This window comes from Anser cygnoides, chromosome 10, assembly GCF_040182565.1.
Source record: "Anser cygnoides isolate HZ-2024a breed goose chromosome 10, Taihu_goose_T2T_genome, whole genome shotgun sequence".
Taxonomy (NCBI): domain Eukaryota; kingdom Metazoa; phylum Chordata; class Aves; order Anseriformes; family Anatidae; genus Anser; species Anser cygnoides.
In genome coordinates this window covers 4638627-4665004 of record NC_089882.1, presented here as the reverse complement: position 1 = coordinate 4665004, position 26378 = coordinate 4638627, and the positions used below count along the sequence as shown (strand labels likewise).

At 41.6% G+C, this 26378-nt stretch overlaps 1 protein-coding gene and 1 long non-coding RNA gene across 12 annotated transcripts in view; one reads left to right on the top strand and one right to left on the bottom strand.

Moving 5' to 3' along the window:
* The window catches only part of LOC106036755 (contactin-4), a 300476-nt gene that overhangs the window by 176316 nt on the left and 97782 nt on the right, over nt 1–26378 (top strand). For all 8 annotated transcript variants that reach the window (XM_048068607.2, XM_048068576.2, XM_067002911.1 and 5 more), the window contains 2 exons: nt 5563–5689; nt 6776–6951. In XM_048068607.2, the coding sequence (XP_047924564.1) occupies nt 5563–5689; nt 6776–6951 (303 nt within the window). The remainder of the gene's footprint in view (nt 1–5562; nt 5690–6775; nt 6952–26378) is intronic.
* On the bottom strand, nt 13611–24054 carry LOC106036759 (uncharacterized). 4 transcript variants are annotated; one of them, XR_010833866.1, is made up of 4 exons: nt 23555–24054; nt 18560–18687; nt 14782–14824; nt 13611–14062 (listed from the first exon to the last, which is right to left on the bottom strand). It is a non-coding gene; the product is annotated as an uncharacterized lncRNA (long non-coding RNA). The 4 variants fall into 4 exon arrangements; XR_001207632.3 differs by lacking the exons at nt 13611–14062; nt 14782–14824 and adding an exon at nt 16924–17657 and having other exon boundaries at nt 23555–24045; XR_007165164.2 differs by lacking the exons at nt 13611–14062; nt 14782–14824 and adding an exon at nt 16924–17431 and having other exon boundaries at nt 23555–24045.

The window sequence follows — 26378 nt, the reverse complement described above, 5'->3', positions numbered from 1 at the left end:
AGGTCTGTCAGGATGGAGAGGCAGGAAAGAGAAGGGGGCATCCAGCTCGCAGCTGCTGCTGGGGACCTGCAGTGTGCTGGGAGCCCGGCCCGGTGACCTGACCGATGGCACCATGAGGGGTAGGAGAGAGGTGGGTGCCATCTTGCTCGTCCACTCTCACAGCCTGCAGGTGACTTGTGTCTGTGGTTTTTGTGAGGATACCGAGATCCCACGGCCCAGGTACAACGGAGAGTTACAGAGGAACTTCAAAAAGAGGGGTTTATGCACTGGTAGGGTGGTACGGGTGAGAAGGAAAGAGCCTCGTAGCTTTTCAGCTTTGCTCCCAATGACAGTATCCGATTTTGTTGTTGTTTTGTTTTCTTTCTGTACCTTGACTCATCCCCAAACATAAGGGCCAACCGTGGTGCAGAGGCACGCAGGCACGATGGCAGCCCCAGGGCAGAGGCGGGCTGGTTGCTGTCCCCAAACAGGCAGAGCTGAGACCCCTCCCTTAAAACAATGTTTTGTGCAGGACATTTTAAATCTCCTTTTTGGAAACACATCTTTTGTTGCTTTTGTATGGGAAGAGCCTTGAGCAGGTCTTGTTCTTTAAGAAGCCTAAGGATAATTCTCAGCAGGAGTACCTGATATAAACATTTCTTTCTTATCATTTCAAAGCCGTTAGCACCACTTGCGCGTGTGGTTGATGTTAATAGAAGTGAAAGGCAAAAAATAAAGAGGGATCCAGCCAATTTAGGCTTTTCCCATGCAGGAGGCTGTAACGCAGCTGGCTAACCTTGCCGGTGCTGCGCTGCGTTAATCAGCGCTGCCCTTGAGCTCTCCTATCTAGTTCTCTTCCCGAAGAGTTGCTCTTCCCAAGGTGCAGTTTTGTCTTGAAGAAATACCGACTTGTAGCTCTGTATGAAAACTCACCGGCATACATAGCAGAACCCAGTTCCCTCAGCAGCAAACAAGGAGAGGATTTTTATCATTTATCCTGGAAATACTCCAAGAATTCTCGCCTCGCTTTAGTTATTATCTTCCCCCACAGTGTGGAATATTCAATTAAACCTTCTCTCAAATTGGCCATAACTTTCAATGAAAATTAAAGCAGTCCTATTTAGCTAACAATATCCATCACTGGGCCTAATGTTCAGAGAGAATAAGAATGGTTTCACCTGTTCGTTTGAATTAACCTCAGCTGACATTCTTCATGTTTCAATTCTTCAAAAATGCAGGAAGACAACAAGCATCGAGCATCACGCTGAATATGCTGGCTCTCAGGTCTGGGCTACTGGAGGGATACAGAAAATATCTGTTTCGTTTGGAGTGTATTTAAATGAGTCTGGTGTTTTTCAATAGATTTTGTGATTCACTAGGAATATATATTTTTATATATATATATATCAGCAGAAGCTAGGATAACAGAATGTTCTGCTAAATTATCTATCACATTCTGTCCAACAGCATATGGGCATACACTTCATACTGTGTTTAAAGCTGATGCTTTTATCATGAAATCACTGAAATTTCCTATACCCTGCGTTTTCCTGAAAGACACACAGTTCTCTCGAAGGATGCAGAACCAGAGTCGTAGCGTATTTGTTTCATCTGACAGGGGGAAAAATGCTTTTTGGTAACCAATCTTGTTTGCAACTTGTCTTAAGCTCAGGGCAGCTCCGTGTTCATTCTGGGTTAGCTCATTTCGGGCTTGAGCAAAAGAAACGTAACTCAGAAAAATAAAATCTGTCACTAGGAGAGTGGCTCAGCAGTTAGCTTGTCCAGGAAGGTTCCTTACTGCATTTTCCCAGGACAGTGACAAACCTGTAAGGAGTCACACAGGTTATGCAATAGCTGCTGAAAATCATAAAGAGCAAAGTGAGCTATAATAACTGAGGGGAGCAAGAGTGGCTGTCATATTTGTACTCACCTATGTGCACTGCATCATCATGCTGGTCAATTAAATATCTCAAAGAGAGCCTAATGAATACGATTTGATTTTAAAAAGGGAGGTGGGGGGCAAATAGAAAGCCAGCTTAACTCAGAAAAGTGCCTTCATTTAGCATCGGTGGGGTTGTGGATCAAGCTCCTAGGGCTCATCAGTGATAAGCTGAAAACTGGTTTCATGGCTGCAAGTTCCTGAGCATCACTGCAGTAGGAATGGAGTAACCACTTTTATAAAAAATAAAATGTGAAATTCACATTTAGAATTTATCTGGACAGCAAAACTTTTTTCCTACAAAACATTGCTCTATTTTGTAATATAGTATTGCATTTGCCTGTGCTGGCAGTAAGTCTGCGAGATCCCTTCTTATCCAGCAACATTATAAGTTAGTTAAAAATATTTATGGCGCTGGTACTTTTAGTGTTCTTCCTATAAGAATCTGGATGCAGTTTGTTCTATTAATGAATGATTAGTGTTCTTTGAACTAAATCCACACCTTCTACAAGGCACCATGGCTCCACTGTTGCCACGCGCCGCGGCAGGGTCCATGTTGCAGTGTTCTCTATCAGGCATTCGGCTGTAGCAAGAGGACAACAGACGAGATTAAATAGTTTGGACTTGCTTATCTGGGTTATACACTGGCAACAATAAGAGAAAGAAGAAAGAGTAGGCACTCAAAATAATTTTATCTGCACGGTGTTGCGAGGCTGTTCCCTCCCCTTGTGTTCTGATCTGCCGACAGCTGCGTTCAGAGCCCCTCTGCTGGCCCTGGCAGCAGCCCCGTGGTTGTGCCCAGGCTCTGTTCTTGCCAGCTAAAGAAAGGCGAGCAATTTTTTTCTGTCGTGTAAAAGCTGAGTGTTAAACAGCATCAGTAGCAGATGATGTAATTTCTGGAGAGCGACTTCATTTGGTATCTTTTGTGCGCTTCTATTGTGTGAAACTGTAGCTTAGGCAAATTAAGTTCATTAGGCTTTTCACCTATTTCTGAGCGTTTCTAACTTTGTAGTTCTCTACCTTTGGTGTTTGTGACTTCTGAATCATACACTAATGATGCGGACAGGCTGCAGTGTCCTGCAGAAGCGTAACTCCCCGCCAGGCCCCCTTGGCACCGTGTCACCGTACCTTAAGAGCAGTGTCACCCCCTGCCACGGCACCGGGGCAGTCTGGGCCCTGCTCCTGCAGCCGAGCGATGTCCTGGGCACGCGGGGACGCATTTAGTGTTGGGGGTTCGGGCCCTTCCAAGTGTTTGTGCATTTTCCAACGCTGTCTACTTTTTGACTCAAGGTTTGTTTTCCTGCGAGGGAACCTGACTGATTTCCTGACCAAGAATCTGACCCTTGGCGTGATGTGACACAATATAGGTGGACACATGATAATTGAAATAACTCTAAATGACAGTGTGGCGTGACTGGAGTCCTTTGGTGGGGACACAGGTGACACAGCCCGAGCCAGCACGGTTCAGTAAGTGAATTCCCTGCTACGGTTTGGCTTCTGCCTGCCCCAGCATGTCGAAGCTCCTTGCTTATGGGAGTTAAAGCGAGGACCCAAGCTCCAGGCCAGCTTCTGAATTTTACCATTAGAAAATTAAAATGTATTTTAATTCTTTTGTTTTCAAATCCATTAATATAGTACTCAGAGCTATAATCTTTATGGGCCAGATTGTAATATTATTTCTCTCAGTAAATGAATCAGCGCAACTAGTTAAGGAGTCGAGCAGCCCTGGGTCTCAGAAACAAGTCAGGATTTAATCATCTAGCCCTGCATGCTTTACGGTTATTATTATCTTTTTCTGCCAGCAACAGTAAGTTGCACACAGGTATAATTTAAAGCTAGAGATTATGCGGAATGTGTTTTGAATAATAGATGAGTCTCAGTCAGATATCGTTAACATATAATTAAAAATAAAGATAAATACAACTGATATGACTATATTCTTCGTGCAGTCTCTTTTGTGGCAGTACCTGAGGGAGGAGACATGGGAAAGGTTGCTCCGTTATAATCTTCCTGGCAGAGTCTCTCTGAAATCACTCTGTGGAAAAGACAGAATTTTCTCCCCGGAGTGCAGAGCTGTTGTTCCATCTCCCGATAAACCCGGCTGGCTCCCCGAGCATCGCAGGGCTGCGAGGGCTGTTCCCAGTCATCCTCGCCCTCCTTCGGTCAGGAAGACGCATCTTCTTCTGTTCTTTCACTTTTCTTTCTTACTTTTTGCTATATCCTATCATCTTTATTTTATATTTTATTTATTCTTTCTCCTCTGACCTCCTATATGGACAAATTCTCTGCATGTCCATCCCGACGGACTCGTGGCCCCACAGCAGCCCGTAGTGCCGTGGGCTCAGGTCGCTCCTGTCCGCGTTAGGTTGGGTCATGGCACGGGTGGGCATTTTCCAGCTACCTTGCACCATGGGTGGATTGATGTCAATCATCATTTGTACTTGTGGAGTATGCTGTGAGCCAGGCTTTCTGGTGGTCTTTGATGCATATGCGGGAGAAACGAGCAGCATCTGGAGTGTAGCCCACTGGGCTTTATTCATCTCTGTCTAATGTAATTCCTAGGAAATAAGTTCAAATGCAGATATGCATTTCAAGTCCTTTATCAATACATTTTTAGGTCAGAGAACGTTTTTGGCATGAAAGTCTTACAAGAAAAGGGGTTTTGTTGAGCTTTTTTTTTTTTTCTGGTGTCAGAGGAATCAGAAGTACCAACTACTTGGGTTTCTTCCCACAGTTGGATTCTGCCTCTTCTGTGCTAGTTTTGCTCTCAGAAGCAGAGATGCCAAATACAGCAGGAGATGAAAAACAAATTAAAGTATTTTGAAGCTTTTATGTGCTTCCAGTTACTGTTTAGATTGGAGGGGGGCAGAAGCAGGAGCCGTGCCCACCTGGTGCTTGGCTGCTGCACTGCAACCCGGTGCAAGCGCTATTGCCAGGTACAAACCCTGCTGGTGCTGCTGCTTATCTTCTTGTTACTTACGGTTATAATAATGCTGTACTGGGTGACCGGAGGAATAAAATCAATAGCATTGTGTAACGTGGCAGCTGTGTGCTTGAGGTGGCGAAAGCCAGGATGCTGAGCGAGGCCACGTGGCCCCTCTGAGCTGCTGCTGTGTGGCTACAGCCACCGACTGCGAAGAGCGCTCAGCTCTTGGATGGCAGATCCAGCCCCGCTGAGGGAGTTTCTGGGGAGCTGTACCTGCTGGTCAACATCCAGATAACATGCTGTGTGGCTGTATTTAATAATGTGGTTTTTTTTTGTTTTTTTTTTTTTTATATAATTTACAGAGAAAAAATTTCAATTTTTAAAAGTGAAGCTTAAGCATTCCAATTTTACTTGAGCTATGTTACAACCATAAGATTGTGCCTGTTCCCATTCATTGAGCTTCGGGTAGAATCCCAATCTGTCCTCTAGTTAGTGTGCAAACGTTTTCATGAACGTTGAGTCCATGCAATGTTCATTGGCTTTTGAGAAAAAAAAAAAAAAAAAAAACACACATCTGGCTTCTCTAAAATCAAGTGTTGTTACAGCTTCTTTTTAGGGTGAGTGGTAGCTGGTCTCTTTCTGACAAGGTGCTATTTTAGCTTCTGATGCATGGAGATTCCTGCAAGTCTCTCTCATGTTTTTCTTCTCATTAATGCAGACGACAACACACTGCACGGGCCGGTTTTCCTGCAGGAACCCAGCAGCGTGATCTTCCCGTTGGATTCAGAGGAAAAGAAAGTGAAGCTGAACTGTGAAGTGAAAGGAAATCCCAGACCAACTGTTGGGTTTGTTGAATGCTTTACTGTTCCTTAGCACCATCACCGCGTTACGGTCGTGTCCCCCTGCAGCCTTTCTCCTGCACATGTCACCCAGTCTAACTCAGCAGTGCCCCTGGGGTTCTCTCAGTGCTGATACCAAAGAAAAAGGCACCAGGAAATCAGAATGTGCTGCAACGCAATTGCAAAATTTGGTTCAAAAAGGTTATGCAAGGATTATAAATCATGTTGGCTTCTTCATTTGTCCACACACATGGCAAAGCTCTTAACGTTTTTCAGCTTTATTAACTGCTTTGAGATCCTCATGAAAAAAGATGTTCTATTTCTGTGGCAATGCTGCTGTTCTTGTTCCACACATCCACTTGGGCTGATGTAAATCATTTTGGTTGATCCCCCCTTTCCCGCCCCCCACCCTTTGGTACCTTTCTTATCGTTTTTAACCAAAGTAAAGGGCGCTTTGAAACCTGTGGGAGTCATAAGACCTCATCCCACCTGCTGCCTTCTGCCATGACGGCTTGATGTAGCAGACTGTTGATTTGCTCATGCAAAAACATTCCATTTTTTTCTGCATAGGTCCAGGTAGAGGGAGCTGCTCCGAGGCTGCGGCTCCCTCGCACGCTCCACGGCAAGCAGTGGGGATGACAGTTGCTGTAATTGGGACAATGTGGTGTTAGAAATTCTCAGTGCCCCAGTTAGTGAAAACATCTGCTGTGAGTGAATTTTCTTAAATTTAAAAACAAACAGCCAGCTTAAGTCAGGAGAGGGAAAGAAGCCTCTGTGGGCTTGAACAGTTTAAAGATTCTGTTTCTGGGACTTCCTCTTGCAAAATGATTAATTCCAAAGAGCAGCAGCACTTGCAATAACTACAGAAACATTAATCATATCAGGGACTGAAATATATGTCGAGGATATTGCTTTTTCAGTTACATACTAGAATATTTCAATACTGTGCAAGAAACTTAAATTTTCATGCTTTTTTTTTCCTTGAGTAGTCAAAGATGTTTTAAATCTTTATTTCCTACATGTGGTATTTTCAAATACACAAGAGTACCCATTAATATTAGCAGGATTTAACTTTGGCATTTTGTACTATAGGTGGAAATTAAATGGGACCAATATTGACATCGGTATGGATTACCGCTACAGTGCAGTGGAAGGCAACCTGTTGATCAATAATCCCAACAAAACCCAAGACAGTGGAACGTACCAATGTGTAGCAACAAACCCATTTGGAAGGATCGTTAGCAGAGAAGCAAAGCTGCAGTTTGCCTGTAAGTACCAACTGCATCGCAGCCTCGGTTCTTGTGGCTTCCTACAAGAAGTATGAGAGCAATGCCTGCCTTTCTAACCCGTTCTGATCCGTTAGGTATTATGCTCTGAGCTGTTCATGGAACAGAAAACACCTGGATCGAGAGGGTAAATGTGTGTGAGGAATGGGTGTCTTGTTTTATGCTTGCTTAGCTGTAGTATGCGGGGTGCAGTGTCTTTATTTCTTGAGAAAGGGACCACCTGGCAAAGTAGCTGGTAAATGGGGTTTCACCACTGATTTTTCACTCCATGGAGAATTAATACTTCAAACGTTTTAAAGGGGCATGCTCTTTGTAAAGAACAAATTCACTGTGACATTTTTCATAACTCTTTAAGTTTTAGTAGTTAGGTACAAATACTTGGAGGTACAAGTGATATTTATACCTGTGTACGTAAAAAGGATATCACAGGCTGCTTCATATTTATTTGGGGTTAAATTCAGCATTACACCACCTCGCCAAAAGCTAAAGATAACAAAAGACATAGTTCTTAATGTGAATTAGCATTATATGAAATTAGGAAAAGCTGTTTTGGGGTACAGGATAGAGTCCATAAGAACGGGCAAATGATAGCAAAATGGGCAAATGAAAACCATCTTTTTTCTCACCTAGTCATGAAAGGAAAGGCAGAGAACAGACACAAGGGCTTATTCGTCTGTCATCTGTGCGATGCCTCTGTGCCATTGTCCTGGGTGGGGCATACACAGCAGCTCAATAGTTACAGCAGGACCTACTATGGAATATCTGTGCTCAGAGTGCAGGAGTTCAAGGCACGCCCTTGCAGACATAAAGACATCAGTGGTGGTGAACTGGGTGTTGAGTTTAATCCCAAAGATGGTTTTGATGAAGTAGTAAAAGGAGCTTATGTGCTCCATCTCAAAAAAAAAAAAAAAAAAAAAAAAAAGGATAAAGATGCCAATAAATGCCAGATTCACACAACATTGAAAAGTGATTTGTAACAAGAAATATTACAGTGCATAAAGTCAAGTCCTCCGTCTGCACGCATAATTTACAGTATATTGTCAGTTTGCTTTTGACCTGCTTGTGTTTGTCCATGACTGAAGATGCATTTTCACTGTGGGTGGGTAATGAACAGCCTCCTCAATACCAGTCTGGTAACTCCAGATTTCAGTATGTCAAGGTGATTGCTTCATAAATACCGCCTTGGTCTACGTCTCGAGAGACTACATTTTCTTGGCAGGTCCCCTCTTGCTCATTGTGGCCTTCTGTTGGCTATCAGGGCAAGCTTTTGAAGCATCATTTAGAGCTAAGCACTTCAGCACCCCTTTTGCTGGGATCATACTCTCAAAAAAAGTCAATCATGTAAGGACAAGCCAGGTACCAGGTTCCAGCTCTGTAGACCCTGGTCATGGGTTTCAAAGTCCAGGGTGTGGGACCAGGAGAGAGGATCCTGACGCTGTGTGACTCACTGGCAATACGTTAATTTCCTTGCATGCTTAAATGAACTAATTAACTAGGAGCTTGCAAACACAGAGGATCGGGGGGGGGGGGGCGGGGGGAGAAAATCAACCTTCAACATTTTAACTTTGCTTCAGATACAGAATGTTTATTAAGTTCCAATTAATTTATCTGTCTTGATGAATGGTACATCTGGCAATAATCTTGCAAGTTTTCTAGTTGACCAAAACCAAATCTGGTTTGACTGATTCTTAATTAAGATTGAATTCAAAAACAAAGCTTGTTCTTTTCTAGTTAAAATAATGATGGCAAACCTCAATAAATGTTCAATTCCTGAAATTTCTTTTACGTTACTAAAACTATAATCAGATTAGAAACATTTGGATTAAATTAAAAATAAAATAGCATTTATCAAACTAGACTCTATGCTTTGACAAAACAGCTTAGACATTTTAAGGTGTGTAATCAAAGGGACTGCAGCCAGAATTAGCTGAATTATGAAATATGCAGAGCATATTCCAAAAGCTCTGCCTCTAAGAACCAATAAAATTAGGCACATGTGTTAGTAATGCTTGTTTTTCAGCCTTGACATCCAAGACATCTAGATGCAGTAGCACTGCTTGATAGAGCTGCTTGCCCGAGTGTTTTTATTCCAAATATTACTATTTTTGCATTGCCTTTTGTAGGTTCTGGGTGGAACAACCTAAAATAATGTGTGTGGGGAAAACCCTTTCTAGCCACTGCACAGCTCTGTTAAGCCTGTTTGCCCTCAGATGCTCTCTCAGGATTTTTCCCTTTTATCAAGTTATTTTCTCTGAATTTGCCCCCTTGTGCAGCACCTGCATCTGCTGAAAGCCTGTGGCTGCACACGCAGGCTCTGCCCCACCTTTGGCTCCAGCACTGCAGCTGGGGTCTTGTAATCCCCATTCTGTTGCACGTTATGGTTTAGCTCTGGAAAGCCATTTCGTTAGAGACTCACGACTGTGTTTTACCAGTCCGTAGCTTCCCCATTCATCCGAATGAGCTGTTATTTTCCAGCCTGACCCGTGTATTGTGTGATTTTTGTTTTCTCGGTTTTGTTCCTGAGGAAAGTTTCTGCAGGTTCTTCTGAGACTGGTGTCTGGGGTTTTGAGCTTTTTCTTTTTTTTCTCTCAGGGGGTTAAATTCTCAGTCCTGGGGCATCATTAATATATGTTCCTTCGTTCTTCGAGGGCTATATTATTCTTCTCTGGCATCTTCACTGAAGATTAAACTGTGATCCAGCTATTCAACCTCGTGTGCAGGTCAGAGAGGGTCAGCAATTTAATCCCTGAAATATGTATTTAGGTTACAAACTCATTACGATAAAAGTGCTAATATTTTCCTCCAGTACTTGCTTTGTGATATATCATTTACATTTCAAATTTGTTTTTTTTTTTTTCCTCCAGTGTTATTTGCATCTGAAATAGAACATATTTTGAAAAAGGGAGGAATCTGCTGTGCCACAGTAACAGAATATGGATTAATGATACCCTAAACGCTGTGCTTATACCAGTACAGGCTCTCACCACAACAAAAAAAAAAAAAAAAAAAAAAAAAAGCTTTATACTCGGAGTATGGATTCTAATAATGGCTTTTCCAAAATGATACACGAAAACACAGCTGAACTAGATTAAATTATGTGCTTTTTATTTTAGGGTATGGAACTTAGCTTGACAATTTTATTCACTGTACAGTGGTTTCTGTTTGGAAATAACACTGAAATCAATAGGAAGTTATGCCTGGGAAGAAGTGCAGCTCTCAGGCTGCATTTCAGAGACGTACCTGCTCGTTCAGACACATGATTAAAGCTGTTTACTATGGCCCAGATCCTGCTTCCGTTTAAGTTGAAGATAAAACTCGTATTGATTTTTAGTGGCACCAGAGTTGGACCATACCTCTCAGAAAGTGATGAATGGGCAAGTTGTTCCTCATTTTCTCTGGCACAGCTTGAAGGTGCTGAGCAGCTCTTAGCTGTGGGCAGGAGCCTGGTGCAGCCGCTTGCAGAGCAGTGTGTGGTAGGCAGGACGTGCTCCCAGTGAATGTCCCTGCCAAATTATTTCTCCTGACTGTGAAATAATTTACAGAATGGAACATCAGTGCACACAGGTGCCGAAAGTTGCATTTATGCCCACATCTACATAGACACGAACTCACAAATAAATTGCTGGGAAGGGCTGCAAGATTTGGCCATCCCGATGTGAGGCAGCATCAACGCCTTCCTCGGAGCAGCTCTGAGCTTGTTCTGCGCGGTAGTTGCAGGCCATTCTCAGACGTATGTGTTTGGAAGACTGTGCAAAGGAATACTCGTTAAGATTTCATTTATTTTGGTGGACTCCACCATTGCCCATCTTACCTGCTGAGCAGCTACTGCCGATTGTCTGGAGGACACGTGTGCTCCATGCGCTGTGCAGGTAATGACCTAAGGGCTTCTGAGTCCGTTCCTCCCTGCTTCTCTTGGCCACTGCGTGTGAGAGCTGTCCGGAGGAGTGTGCTCTTGGGACACCAAGTCACAGTGTCTTCCCACCAGAAATCTCTGCAGAAGTCCCTGACCTACCACCGTGTGTCAGTGACCGTGGAAAATTGCAAGTTCCATGCGGCTTGTGACTTGCCTGGTATCCCTGTTTCACTTAGGGAAGGAAAACAGGAACTACTTCTCAGCTTACCTGGAAATGGAGCTTGCAAGGAAATTTTCTGAAAGTCTTTTTTTTTTTTTTTTTTTTACAGTTGGGACAGACATGTTGTTGAAACTTTTTTGATAGGACTTTGTATTTTAAATGTTAATCAAACCTGAGGTTTTATTCCAAGGAAGTTACTAACGTGGAGTTTCCTTTGATCCTGTAACTACACAGGTCCACCCTAATGCAGCAGCTATTTTCTGCAGTTGGCAAAATAATATTGCATTGTGCAGGGGGGAGCAGAAATGAGACCCCAGGACCGGGGAGCAGCCAGCCGAGTCCTGCCCTGGGGGTGCTGGACTGGACCAGCAGCAGCACACAGGCGCAGGGCTTTCCCCGGGCTGCAGAGAGGGGAGAGGAGACAAAATGGAAAGGGAGCAGCCACCTCCCCCAGGTCAGGCAAGAAGGCTGAGTTTGCGTGTGGAATTTAGCTCAGGCTGTTCCCCTGTGTTTGAAGTTTACCCTGTGCCTGTAGGGACGGGCTTGGAGGTGGCCGTCCCCCAGTGCTGACTGGGGCAGCAGCCCCAGCGCTGCCTTCATACGTTTTTCTCTTGAATCGTTCAAATCGTTTATAGAAGCTTTAACTTTCTTTGTTGCCCTAAATACATCTTTAACTGCAGGGAATCAAACTATTGTTTCTGAAAACTGTTTCTTCCCACACTTTATTAAAGGGATTTGTTTAGTAGAAGTGTTTCTGTGGAAATAATTGTTATGCATGAATTAGCAGATAGGACTCAGCACTGTGCAGTGCAAATGGTAGCAGAAAATACAATAATAATGCGGTTGTAATGAGAATACTTTGGGGCTTTGACCTACCGTCCCAAAATAATTTCGTTATGATGGTAGAAAAAGAAAATTACTCCCAACATTACACTGAAAAGGATTTTTTTCCATATTCCCATTGCTGGAATAATTCCTGTTATATCTTGCACCCGAGCAAATCCCATAATTTTTGCTATTAGTTGCTAAGAAACAAATTATAATTGCTGCTCAAATTCTTTACTGTTGTACCCTCTTATTGCCCTGAAGTGCATTCATTTTCTTTTTGAAGATTAAATGATCAATGAAGTAATTCTTTCAAGAACAATTAATAAGGAAAACATTTTCAGAAAACCGCCAAAGTATCTGCGTTTTCCTGGCTAAATAAACAAGCGCAGCAACAATTGCATTGATTGATCAATGAATTGATGCGCTTCTGCTCAGCTGAATGAGGCATTTGGCACCCAAATTAAATCATTTCCACAGTCATTATTAATGTCTGAGTGTTGAGAAAGCACGATGTGCTTTAAACTTCCTGGAAATGAAGAAGAATGGGGTGCGGATTGTTTTCTCCAGTGTCAGACCACAGCTGGGGCAGTGAGCGTGCACTCCTTGCTCAAGTATTCCTGTGCTTGTTCAGAGCCTTGGCTTCAAGTCCGTGCCTCTTCTCACGGGTTGTTTTTTTGGTCTGGGCGCTGCCTCCTGTTCACTTTTTTTTAAGTTCCTCCTGATATTTTTTTTAAGTTCTGGGTCCAATAAATAAATCTGTTTTGGTACAGATTCTACGATAAGGGAATTTTCCTTAAGCTTTTCACCCTTCCAAAAGGAACGGTAGTTTTGTAGCTCCTGAAACCCCACCAGTAAAGCATTGTTTCAGAGCTTGCGAGGGCACTTCTATGCCAGAGACACCCATCTCTCCAGGCTGCCCCAGTCCCACCAGCACGGCTGTGATGTGATGACCATCCCCACCTTCTAGCGGGCACCCTTACACAAATGAAGCTGTAATGCCACAGCTCCTAAGAGCACGGGCACAAGCTATTTCTGGTGTCCCCATTTCTGCGAAGGTATAATGTTAAAACTGTCTAGGCAATTAGCACTCGGGGGCTAGGTATGAGAAATCTGACTTAAGTGTCCCTTCTTGCATGCAGGTAAATAATCCCTGGTTCCTCCTCTGGTGTTTTTTCAAGGGAAAATAGCATTTATATCAATAAAGGTTTTATCCAGACTTGGGCAGCAGTAGTGCATGGGCTCCCAGGGCTTGGTTTGGTGTGACACACAGTGCTCTTTAACAAGGAAACAAGTAAATCGATTTGAGTTATTGTACGTGCACAAATGTTTCTTCTTTGCTAAAACCTGAACTCAGCTGTGCAAAGTGCGGCCACCACCGTCAGAGAATCAGCTCACCACCTCTGCACCTTTGCCATACAGTCTCCGATGGGACAGAAAACTAGGTTAAGCCACAGATAAGCTTTTCTTTTTTGTGTTTTTTTTTTCTTTTTTTGATGAATAGGACCAACAGGGAGTACGTAACAGAGGATAGATATATAACCTACTTTGCTTTAATCCGAGATAGAAGGGCCCTTGCCATAGAACAGAGGATTTCTCTCTGCTATGTTTCCACCCGAGGGTTATAAATAAGATGAATACATGATTACTTAAAAGAGCGGCAGGGCATTTGTAAATAATCAGCACACCTTCTCTCAGAGCTGGCCATGTTGCCAGGCTGTGCTGTTCTTCAGGCAGCGCGTTCCCATGTGCACGCCGCACGGTGCTGCTGCAGGCAGCGGGGTGAGGGCAGGAGCCCTGTCCCGCAGGGACACCTCGCCCCCAGCACCTTCAGTCCCAGCTCGCTCACAGCCCGGGGTTCTCCGCTGGTTTAGAAATTCAGGGCGCAAGGCACAGGCAATAGGTCTCTTCCATCCCTCTCAATGTTTATTAATTTTACCTTTAATATGTAAAATAAGCAATATCATACATTCTAAGTATATATTTATGCAGATACCTAGGGGCTGGATCTCTAAGGAACAGATGCAGATGTAGTCATTTGTTGAAACTGAACATGGACATGGACTGCTTTGATCACAGTTCGGCATGGTCCGGTGATGTGAAGGTTGCCCCGCAGAAAGCTCTGCTGTTACCTGAACTCTAATCTTGAGAAGCTTATCTTTGCTAGATCGTGCTATGAAAAACTCAGGCTGGGCCTGGAAGGAAATAAGAGAGATTTCTCATTTTCTCTGATGTTCTGAATAAAACAGCGAGTATTCAGGTTCTTAGCACAGATATTTGGGACAATTTCACTTTTAATTGAGTAGATCTTTCTGCATTTGAAGATCTGTTGACCTGAGGCTTAATCAGTCCCGCTGACTTTTCACCTTTTAGCTTAAAACCACCGTTCTCTTTATTGCCTTGATACGTAGGTCATAAAGACAAACACAGAGCTCCCACGGTAAGCTTAAGGAGAGATCAGGACTTGGTCTTTCTTTTCCTTCTTTCCACTCAGCTTTGTGCAGGACCTGATACTGCTCCATTTATCAGCAAAATCCCCTGGTCTCACTCTCCCTCCTGAAGCCCTTACGAGTTACCTGTGTTACCACCAAGGTGGTCGTGGTCCCTTTGGTGCTTTACCATTGGATTCTTACAGAAACAGAGGATGTCATCTGAAATCTGGCCTGTTTCTAAAAGGCTAATAACCACTACGGTAGGAAACTGTGAATATTAATGTATCCCTACCAGTTGTATTAATCCTCTGAGTGGGGCTATATTTACAGAATATTTTTCTACGTGTTTTTTTGTTTGTTTGTTTGTTTTTTCTTAAATCAAAGGATAGGAACAGTTGAATAGTTATGTAGATATTATTAGAGTTTCCTTTTGGCATAACTTCAGACTATAGCCCAGCTATCTTCAATGAATACAGCCTTACCTCTGCAAATCATTGATATCCAGCTGGTTTGTTCTGATGGCAGCTAGAAGGATGCATAAATTACAGAGGAAATTAAATCATAAATTTAAATTACTATTTTGACAATAGATGAAATAGCTTGGAAATGTAAATGCCAATATAAAGCAGTATCCTTAAGAGTGCAGTGACCCTGCAGGGATCATGGTTATCCAGTGCGATTGAACCATACTGTCTTGAAAAGAGAAGATGGCATATAGCCAACTGAAAACTTGTACATTTTAAACAATCTTTCACTCACGACTTGCAGATATTTTTTAGAGTTGATAAGGATATTTCCTTCAAATGTTAATATCTCAAAATTTTGATGAAGAATCCCGTAGAGACCTTGCCTGTAATGTAGTCTTAAAAAGCCAGAGCGGAGCTGGACTCTGCCTGCACTGATGCTCCTGATTTCACATGTGCAGCCACAGGAGCCATTCTTCCATCATACAAGGCTGAGATCTGGGCATGATTTCCGTGAGGAGTAGTTGCCACCTTCTCTCTCTCTCTCCATTGCAAACCTTCGAAGTATGTTGGGTCAGTGAACCTTCGTTTTCTGGGCAATATAATGAGGCTTAAGCCAAGTAAGCAGCTGTATATGTATATGCAAAGGAACCAAGAGGACTTTGCACTTTTCTTAATTACTAAAATGACTTCTTGTATCCTCTCCACTTTTGGATCTAAAATTCCTCATCTGTCAAATGAAATAATGCTTTTATTTATTTATTTATTTACATATTTTGAAGAAATAATTACAATCCTTAGCTTGATCTCTACTAATTCTGTATTGATGCAAAATAATATTGTTTTTACATGAATGGAAAATAGCAGTTCCAGGACCCCTAGATCAAGCAGAGCCTGTACCCAAAGGTGGACCCCATTGTTGCAAGAAAGCCTGTTCTGCTGATGGGATGCAAGGCCAATGTCAAACAGTTTTAGCCTAGTGGCTGCTTTTCATTGTGTTGGTTTTTTCTTTCCCATTTTCCTTGTGCAAAATAAGATCAGGGAGTCAGTGTTGGCATTCAAAGAACGGTGGAGCTTTAAATATGTTTGTCAAAAATTCTCCTGTTAGTTTTCCTGTCTGCAGCAAACGTGACTACCATCTCATAATTCATTAGAAGTGAGAGATGAACAGAATGAAAAAATCTCTCTTCTCTAAGTAGTGCTGCCTGGCATAATAATGTATCTTCTCATAGGCAACCGGAGCAACTGCGTAACCTCTGAAGGCCAGGATCTCTGCAGGGTGATTTTTTGTTTGTGTTTCTATCAAGTAGAGGGAAACTTCAAGATCAGCAAGCTTGTGTCATGTTATTTTGCATTATTTAGGGGTCTGTAATTGCGTTAATTTAGCTGCACAAAGTAAGAAGGTGCAGCACAGCAGAGTCCAGTAGGGAGCACACAAAGTGGCTGCTGTGTTAGTGCTCAGTTACCAAGCTCGAGAGGGCTGTGCAGTATCTCCTGCCTGCCGCTGATGGCAGTCCTGATGGCTATTGCAGAATCTGTGCTGCAAGAGCATGTGCAAATATTGCACTGTTTTGCTAAAAAAAAAAAAAAAAAAAAAAAAAATCTAGGAGTAAACTAATTCTGTTCAAGTTAACCCAAGGGAAAATATCTGCCCAGGTTTTCCAGATTAAAGTAATAAAATTTTCTAAGTCCTCAGCATTTTGACTCGAGCAGAAGGGTTTCTTCAAAATGAATGTTTGAAGTACTTCCTGTAGAAAGATAGTAAAGAGGCAGTTTTTATTAAATGGAACGTAAAGTCAAGGAGATTTTATTTATTTATTTATTTATTGGTAACATCATAGCAAAGAGTAATTTGATTTGGGAAGAGAACAGTGGACAGCTTGGACAGCTTGCAGGTATTTAGAAGAGCCCCTGTTCAGCAAGATGAGTGGCATAAAAGAAGGTTAAAAAGCACTGGGGCTGCACCTTTGCCTATTCTGGGGAAAGGATGAAATCCCAGCAAGGTGCTGAGACCGCAGCGTGCCACGAGGAGCCGTCCCAGGGAGGACAAGCAGCTCAGGCGTGATGTGATGGAGGAGGAAACGGTCCAAGCGCTGCGCGGGCATCCGTGACTTGTGCAGCTGTGTTTTGGCCAGCGGCACTTGTAAAGCTGCAGGAAGAGCTCTCGCAGTCGTTGAGATGCAAGGTAAAAGCCCGAGGAGAAATTGTAGCCATGCGGATAGACAAATCAGTCTGTGATAGATGGTGGTCAGAAAGACTTGGCAAGATTTAAACATAGTCTCAATATAAAAACCCAGATAGAGATGTCAAAGTCCAAGATGATGCATAGGTCAGAGATCTGACTGACAGGCAGGGCGGGGAGGGCTGGGGAGGAAAACAAGCTCTTGGCTTGCACATATTTCATTCTGTTTTTCTTGCTGGCTCTTCATATTTTACTTGTCTCCTGCAGACTTAAACAGACGTTTGACTTCAGAGGGGCTGGTCCATGTTCTTAAATAAAAGTCTCCGCAGCGTCTCTTTTCAGAGCACACGGGCAGGCTGCTGCAGGGCAGGGGCTGCGTGTCCCTGTTTCGTGCCCTCTCCTGCGGGCAGCCCCACTGCTGGCAGGTCTCCCTTCCAGGAACAAGTGGGAAAAGCTCAAGTCTGGTCTGGTGCTTAGCCCTGGGAGCTGTGGAAGAGGCTGATGACCGTGCACATCCAAACACACCAGATATTTCCTTCTCTAACCACCAGCGTGGCCATTCGCAGAGCCATTCTCCCTAGCAGGAGGCAGCGTGCCTCCTGTACACGTGTGGTTTGAGTTCAGGCTTGGGAGTCCCCCGGTACACATCTCATGTCCCTACAGCAAAGGCTTATCTGAGAATTTTTGCATCTTGTGAAAATGCTACCCATTTCTGTTCAGGAAAAACAGGGAATGTAAAGGTCTAGAAGTCCAAACTGGACATGGTTGTTTGGTAAAAATGCACAGGCAGAGCAATGTTTAATGCCTACAGTAATAAAGTCCAACCTGAATTATTTTCCAGAGGGGAGGCAGGCTGGGAGAATGACAAGATGTTTACATCTACAACTTTTTTTTTTTTCCCAGTAAAGTAGAAATCCCAGTGAAAATTCTGTTCTAAAGGTCAGATTAGAAAGCTTTCATCCCCAGACTTGTAAACCATTTCTCAAATCAGTGACTCTAAAAATTATTCATTCAAACACCAGCTCTTAAACTAAAATTCTATTAAGCTCTGTATCAAAGGGGTTTTTATTCCAAACTGCACAGCCAGATGTGTAGTCCTGACACAACAGCAAGGACATGGGCAGAAGAACTTAATCTTTGTGTATTTGTGAAAGGGATGACATAAAACCCTGCTTTTAAAAAGTCAGGCACAGGTTTTATAGGGACAGTGTTTAGAGATATTAGAGCCATAAATATCAAGAGGCAAATCTTGTCAAGTGTTTCAAGAGCAAAAAGCTTTAATGCTTTTGTGGGTGCTAGTCATCAGTTAAAGTGCTTTCAGCCTGCCTTCATATAGACAGGCTATGATTTCTTCAAACCAGTGTCCTCTAAAATCTGTAATTGATTGAGATGCACTAGAATCTCATCTTCAAGACTGTATTATGGGCCAAATTAGCATAGTTTATTGCCTGCATCCAATGAAGTCATATTATTCCATGGACAGCAATGCAAATAGCTTCCTTTTTCCATCTGGTTGTGTATTTTATCCAGGATATTAAAGTATGCTCTGTTGTATGTGTATTAGAGTTAGGCAAATTTGATGAAAGCAATTTGGAAGAGGGCATACAAGCTTACCTTTTGGTAGAAGGTTCTTTATTCAGTCAGAACAAGGACGATTGAGCCAATCCCTCTGGTCACTGTTTTGCTGAAGAAGGTGTCATTGCCAGCCTGTTCCGAATCCCCTTGACATCACATCATATGGCCTTTAATCAAAGAATTGACTTTGATTCAAGGACTGAATATGGCCTTAAACATCGATCTAAATTTTAGATTGCTGGGATCATATTAAAATTATATAAGGGGTATGAGAAGGTAAACCACATTATGCTCCGCAGGTCTCTTTAAGTCATGGTTGAAAATTGACTTTAAGTGTCTTGTCTGTGTGTACGTAAGTGGATTTTGAGTTTCTTTCACGTAAATGAAGAACTAACTACACCTTACCTATGTCATTACAGTATTTCCTATACTTCCTTTTGTTTGGGAACTCAGTTCATGGTTGTTCAAAGTTCATGTGAAGTTTAATGTATATAGTAAGAGTGTTGTGTTTTTTCCCACTAATGAAGACCCCAAATTGTCAGTGAACAAGTTTTTTTAGTTTTCTAGTGTGCCAGTTATTAACTTACCAAATTCACTTTTAACCATGCAAGTTTCTTGTATCCACATTACAACCAAACCTCAGGGGTGCAATATGAAATCGCACAGCCCATGCAATTTAAATGGGAAATGATTCATGTGCTCTAGCTACTACCACTGCATTACTTGCTCTTTATTCACTGATCACTATCTCTGTTATATCTAAGTTTTACTGTATACGTTTTATATAGGTTGGATTCTTGTTGTTTTGTTATACTCAAACCCACTTTTGCTTAGTCCCAAGGTTACGTTCCATTAATGAAGGGTAGCTGTGGGTTTCTACAGACAGCTTCTAGACCGGTTTGCATCCTGTGTCTGCACCATCAAAGCCTTTACAATTATCTTGTATTTTTGGGGTCCCATGTTACAATTCTTTATTTTTCCTTCAATCATATGCATGCTCTATTAAAGTTCACTGAATAGCTCACTCTATAAAAATAATAATCCGTTTGAAGATATAGATAAACACACAGATAAAGGTATTATGCTTGAGTAGCTGCTTGCTATTAACATCAGCTCACTACAGCAGTATCACTGATGTGTTACCAAATTTGCTTACAGAGATCTCTAGAGATAGACTTTAAGTCAAATACAGCACCATACAAGCCACTTTTTCTCTTTTTTTTCTTCTAAGCCTGAATATTAGTCATGTTTTCCTTTGGAAATTAAAATTCAGTGATGTATAAAGAAGTGATTGATGTATGTATGTTTTGGCTAGAATATAGTAAAAGGAGAAATAGTTTCATGTAAGTTAAACAAGAATAAGAATAATAGATAAAAATAGCATTGACAGTGCTTTTCTGATCATTAGGAAAAAATCTTAAATGTAATGACAAAGGGTTCACTAATGGTGTATGAGTTTTTGACAGTATGCCATTCAAGGAGATGTACAGCAGTGCTTCTTTCTACGTGATATAGTCACAGAAATTGGCTTTCTAAAAGACATGCAGACACCTGTCACAATCAATTTGAATCATTTTCTGCTCGTGTAATTTTCTACAATATTTTTGTTTTTGTTTAAAAAAACAAAGTTTTTTTAAATTTGTTTAAAAAATAGCCTTCTTGCATAGAGTTCTCTCTTAATTTTGGAACTGGCATAATTACAAAAGTACTTTGGATTCTAAAAATATGCTACGCATTTTAAAAAAAAAAAAAGCCTAAGAAGGAAAAACCATGGAAACACTCCTCTGGCAAACAAAGTAAGGCAAAACAGAGCTTAGCTTTCATAAAAAATAGGGCTCTCTCTGTCAAATCACCAATGACCTGAGACTTGCAGCTCCTAAGGGAAGCCTCATTGTTTCATTCTTGTTTCCAGGGTGCGCTGAGTTCAGCAGCTGAATTATTTCCATGTTGTAGCCAATAACGGGAACCAAATGGACCTTGTGTACAAATGTTGTAAACACTCTGCTTGGGTAAATACCTTAAAATAGAACAATCAGTGGAGCTATAAATGAAAATGGATATAAATACTAAAAGCACAGGTCAAATATTGCACTGCTAACCTTGATGTTAGGGAACTTAGAGAACAAGGAGCTAATCTGCTCCCGTTAACTTGTTGGTGCTTTGATGTCATCTGTGAAATCTTTCTTTGAAGAGCAAACTTTGATTTCCGAGATTTATCGAGTAATCGCTTAGAAAAAAGACTTACCAAATTTCATTTTACCTGAATTTCATAAATAAAGTACAAACACAAGTAAGTCCTAATAAAGGATAAAAGGCTACAACTCTTGTTTTGCTTATAATTGAATCTTCCTTGCTATAAAGACTGACTTTTGTACCTGAAATTTGGGGAAATTTTTCATTACTCTAGACAAAGTTGGATAATTGTTACTCTGAAATCCATATGTTTTTGATTAAAATGTCCATATGCCATTTTCTGAGACAAACTACAAAGTCTTAAGGGGCTTTGGATCATTTCAAATTGTTTAAGCTTTTGTTAAACTACATTTGAGGTTTTGGAAGGAGGTCATTCAATTCAATACCCTGCACAAAATGAAAAGGTGATGGGATTAAGGTATGGGGACAGCTGCTGCTGGCGTGTTCTTGGCTCTTGAATGATTTTGAGGAATAAGAATCTGAATTAGATGGACATCAGTCACTGTTACCTGCTTATGTTGTGTTACGAGATGCTAAGGCAGACTTTCACTGGAGGTCACAGAAAAATCTAGTAACTGAGGGAACAGCATGGAGCCGTGACAGGGGAGGGTTAGGCTGGATGTTAGGGAAGGCTTCTTCCCTGAGAGGGTGGTCGGGCACTGGGACAGGCTCCCCAGGGCACTGCTCACAGCACCGAGCTGCTGGAGTTCAAGGAGCATTTGCACAACACTCTCAGACATAGGGTCTGATCTTGGGGCGGTCCTGTGTGGAGCCAGGAGTTGGACTCAACGATCCTGGTGGCTCCCTTCCAACTCAAGACATTCTGTGATTCTGTTTTATGATCTGGTAATGCAACAAAAAACATTCAAGTTCATATTAAAGGACGGGTGTTAGCATGTACATGCTGATAGCATATCACACTCATGTAATGTCCTTTTGTTACAATTCAAGTTTATGTACAAATGTCAGCTAATTAGGCCTTTTTTAGACAAAGACTCATCATTAGCAGCGTGCAAGCTTTGTTACATGATTTTCCCAAGGTCATGCAATTGCTAGTGTAGAGTCAGCGGCACAAATCAATGTATTTTTCGCAGATTAAATACAGGTACCTTTATACTCGTGTGTGTCCATGAAATCGGATTGAGAAGTGACACTGTGGAAATGAAGTTTAAATGGTATCCTCACTCCCTCCTTGAATGAGGTCTGATTAAGTGTCAAGTAAGCTAACCTGTCGGTGTTTCTGTTAGACTGCCCTCAATGGGCTCCTTTATGCACTGAAAACATTGCTAATCTCTTCCTCATACAGTACTGAAGTTACTGGAGCTCTTACAATATTTTCTATTTTCATTGGAGTTATTGGTTTAGTATTGTGCGCTCCAAATAAGCTTTGGCAGTACATTGACCTCCAGAATGAGAAGTATTACTATTTCCTTCCTCAGTAATTTCTCTTGATCAATTTGGTAATCACCTTCCTAAATAGAGAGAATATCCAAACTAAATAGGGCAAAAAACAACATGCAAGGGAATTCTTTTATATATGTAATATCAGATCTACAAATATCTGATCTTAATTATTTTAAATCACACATCATAATAAAATTGGAGAGCTTTTAATTGTTGTTTCTCTTTTTCAGTCCTAAATAATCACACATTAGGAAACAGGATTGTGCGTAGTTCTTGAACCTCAAAGGACACAGAAATTTACATGCAGAACAATTTATGTAGATTTTATGTACCTACTAGAGTTGTATTTTTTCATTCTTTACTTTTTAATGATTGTATCACGTTTTTATTGTCTACTGTAACTTTTAATTACTTTTTTTTTTCATTTAAAAATAACCACTTAGAAATGTGCAGGCCTGCAGTTGTTTTATTGTATCTGTATGAGTGTATGAAGAGAGAGGCATCATTGGCAATCAGTATTTTGCTGCCATTTGATATGGTTTCAAGGATGAGTTTATGAACAAAATACACTGAATTGCACTTTTTGCTCACTCAAATGACCTAGGATTTTTCACGCAGATGCCTGCTGCGTTGATCACTTAGGTGTAGGTTTACATCCTTATTGCATCTGCCATACTGTGCGATTTTCTTTTCCATGCTATGAATAGGAGGAGTATTTCTTAATGGTCGTATACTGCCTAGTGCCACAAATATGAATCACTGAACGAACACATTTTCACCAAAAGTGCGTGCAGGGATCCTGGCTCCAACAATATATCTTCCTGCCCATGTAAGCAGTCCTTGATTCTGGTCATGTTTTGTTTGTTTAATGTGTAAATATTTTTATTGAAATTAAGGCTCCTTTCTGTCTTGATCTAGGCAGTGAAAGATCACTGTAATTGAAGCAATTCCCACCCTAAAAATTTTAATTAAATTTCAAAGATGCCTGCGTGCTAAAACTTAATGAATTTATCTCTTCCAGGCATTGTTTTGCTTCATCTTGTTCTCTCCCTTCTGTTTACTGATGCTCAGTGCATTATATCTAACATTTAACTGTAAAGTCTGAAAATGAACATGTCTTTTATTTCTGTTATGAGGTATTTAGTACCCTGTGGGGAGCTTGAAACAATTAATCGTAATGTGATTATTTTCAGATTTCTTGCATACTGTTTTGCCAAGTCCCAGGAGCCCACCTCTGGGACTCTCAGGTCTGTTGGTGGGCATCAGGCCACCAGACTATCACCCTGGCTTCCAGACCTCCTCCTCCTCCCCAGCGTTTCATGCACCAGACATCTAGAAGGATGTAGTGCCCTGTAACATAGCTCCTATTTATCACTGCCATATTTCCACCAGTTTATCCCTAACTGAACCTGGCTGCTTAAGTGTGATAAAACTTACTACTTGTACGTGTTCTAGAAAGGTGATCTTGATCTGCAGATCTCAAGGATGCTGAACCCTCTGCTTTCTGTTGTAATTTATGCCAGCAGCTGATCATCATCACTCACAATAAGCCTTACGGACCTTCTGTTTCCATGACTTCAGCTTCCTAACCATTAGTTCTTGTTACATCTTCCTCCACTGGGCTAGCAAACACTTGAAGAGATGGCATTGTCTCCTCGTGACAATACTTATGCAGGTTAACCAGAAATGTCTTGCTTCCTTTTGATAAAGTAGAGTGACCTCTTCAAGGCTTTCACTGCCTCCCTCCCAAATCTGAAATTGTCTTTTTTCCTATCATTATCTATATGCTCAGCAGTTTTTCAAGAACCTGAATTGTTTTGTTTTCAAAATACGGGGTGAAAATATTTGTATCAGGAGACAGTGACCGCATTGACAATGTACACAGGGGAAACAGATGAACAATAAGGTGTGGAAGACTGTAACAAGGTGTAGGCAACGTGGGGGAGCAGAATAAGGACAGGTATGGGTAGCGACCAGCCCTGCTGCAGCATGTGCTGAACAGCCCCGTCGCCCCCAGGGGTTCATCGGCCCCAGCACAGCAGGCAGGTCCAGTGAAAGGGCACCTGCAAACCTCGGCCAGATTTCCCAAGTTTCCTCATTCTGCTCAGGTGTGCTTTTTGATGGAAAGAGCGCTGGTGTCGAGATAAACGTGGAAGTATGATAGTCCCACTTCAAGCATTCCTCCAAAATACTGTGTGTGCCAAGAAGTCAGTCAGCTTGCTGGCTTGTAAGTCTTCTGGGCTTTTTTTGGTGTGTTTGTATGTTGTTGTTTTTTTAATGACATATAAGAACAAAAATCCTCACGTGTAATCCTATCCCAAAGCCAGGATCTTTGGGTTTAGGGGCAAGGCAAACTAAGGCTCCCTCGTCAGGGAGACACAACCAACTAAAGCACTTACACTGTAGTTCAGAGTCATTCTCCAGCTGCAAGGGTTGTTTTTTTTTTCCTGCTTTACTGTCCCATTGATTTTTAATGTCAAAAGTACACAGAATAATTTCTTGCTACTCTCCAGCCAGGGCACTAGACAACTGTGTTTCCTTTGGAAGACGGTAACAGAAATAGGAAAAAAAGTGTTAGAGTGCTACTCCTGCATGAAAGCTTCCTGTGGGGAGGTATCCAGCAAGTTTGTTTAACTTTTGTCTACCAACCAGTTTTACCTCCGTGTACAGGGAATTCAACCGTGCAAAATTTCAGTGGGATATTTTGCACCCATTTGAGCAGAAGCTTGTAGGAAATGTTTTTGTCCATTTTGCACAGCCTGTGAAAGCAGAAGAACCTCTTGAATCAGCACATCACTGATCTGCCCACTTCGCAAACATTCAACAATACTGATACAATTCCTAACTTCTCAGAAAAGATCGCATAGCAAGTTGATGTTTAAATGAAGTTTCTCATTAGTAAAATTTTTCAAACATAATTATATTATTATTAATTCACATTACTATTTAGGTACTGCACAAATAAATTTAAGGTGTGGATTTCAGAAGGCATCAGAATAATCAGTCCAATCAGTTTGATGAGACATTAGCCTTTCTTATAATTACCTTAATCTTGCTAGTTTATTCAGAGACAAATTTTTAGCACATGCATGAGGCTTTTCAGAATTGACAATTGACTTTAAAAACTCAATAGTTTGCACCGGGAATGATAATGATGAATGCTTTGCTTTGTTTGCTGCCTCTAATTGATTTTGACCATTCTTCCATCATTTCCTAGTTGTTCATCCACACAGAGACTTCTGTTCCTAGTAGCAGCTCTTTTCCTGTCACAAATATATGGCTGTTTTGTCAACAAATGGGTTATTTGTTCCTTGCAGAAAAAGTTTGAGGACCAGATTTGCATTTAGACTACTGAGTCATGCACTTTCTCTCCACGCTATTATAATAGGAGTTGCTGGATCACCACGCAGGTGCTTTTTCTTATGATTGGTAATGAAAGACCTCTCCCACTCCCTCCCCCGTGGTTAACTGAAGCGTTCCCTAGAGCACTGTACAAGTAGGCTTAACCATGCAGGCTGAGAGTGGATGCAGTTTTTTTCCTTCTTACCTTCCAAAGCAGACCTGCATATGGCTCTTTTAGAATTTGTGCCTGGAAACTGAATCCGATGCAGTCTCTAAAATGGTATTTGTACGTATATATGTGCGTATATGCACAGGGTATAATGGATTATTTACTTCTGCAAAGACAGAGGAAAACAGTTACAGCTAAATACTAATACGAAGAATCTTCCATATTATATATTATTTAACTCTTTTAAATTCTTCTCTGATTGTCTGCTTTATTGTCTCCCTTATCTATGTGCTGTATCATAAATTGCTTTATTCTTGCTTTACATGACCTTGAATCTTCATGAGGATCTGCTGCTTATATATCACTCTGCCTAGACAAGAGTCTGAGCAAACAGCTCACACCTGTGAACTTGCTGCCAAATTGATACCCAGATTACATTTGGACCAATTTTAAACTCAACTAGTTTTGAACCTTTTGTGTGAACCCATTTTGCCCAAGGAGTTTGATTATACAACAGAGCTGGCAGCTGATGCAGGCAGCACCATGACCTTGGTTTGGTCAGCATTGCTTCTGTCCGTGAATTGGAGCAGAATTTTGGGCTGGTTCTGTTCTCATGAGTAGTTCACTGCAGTGCAGCGTCTTTTTAAAATCTCCCTCAAACCACAATATTTATCCTCTGAAATGCAAATGAAAAAGCTGAAATTATAATGAGATCCCTGGAATGATGAAACGTAGAGCATGAGGGTATGG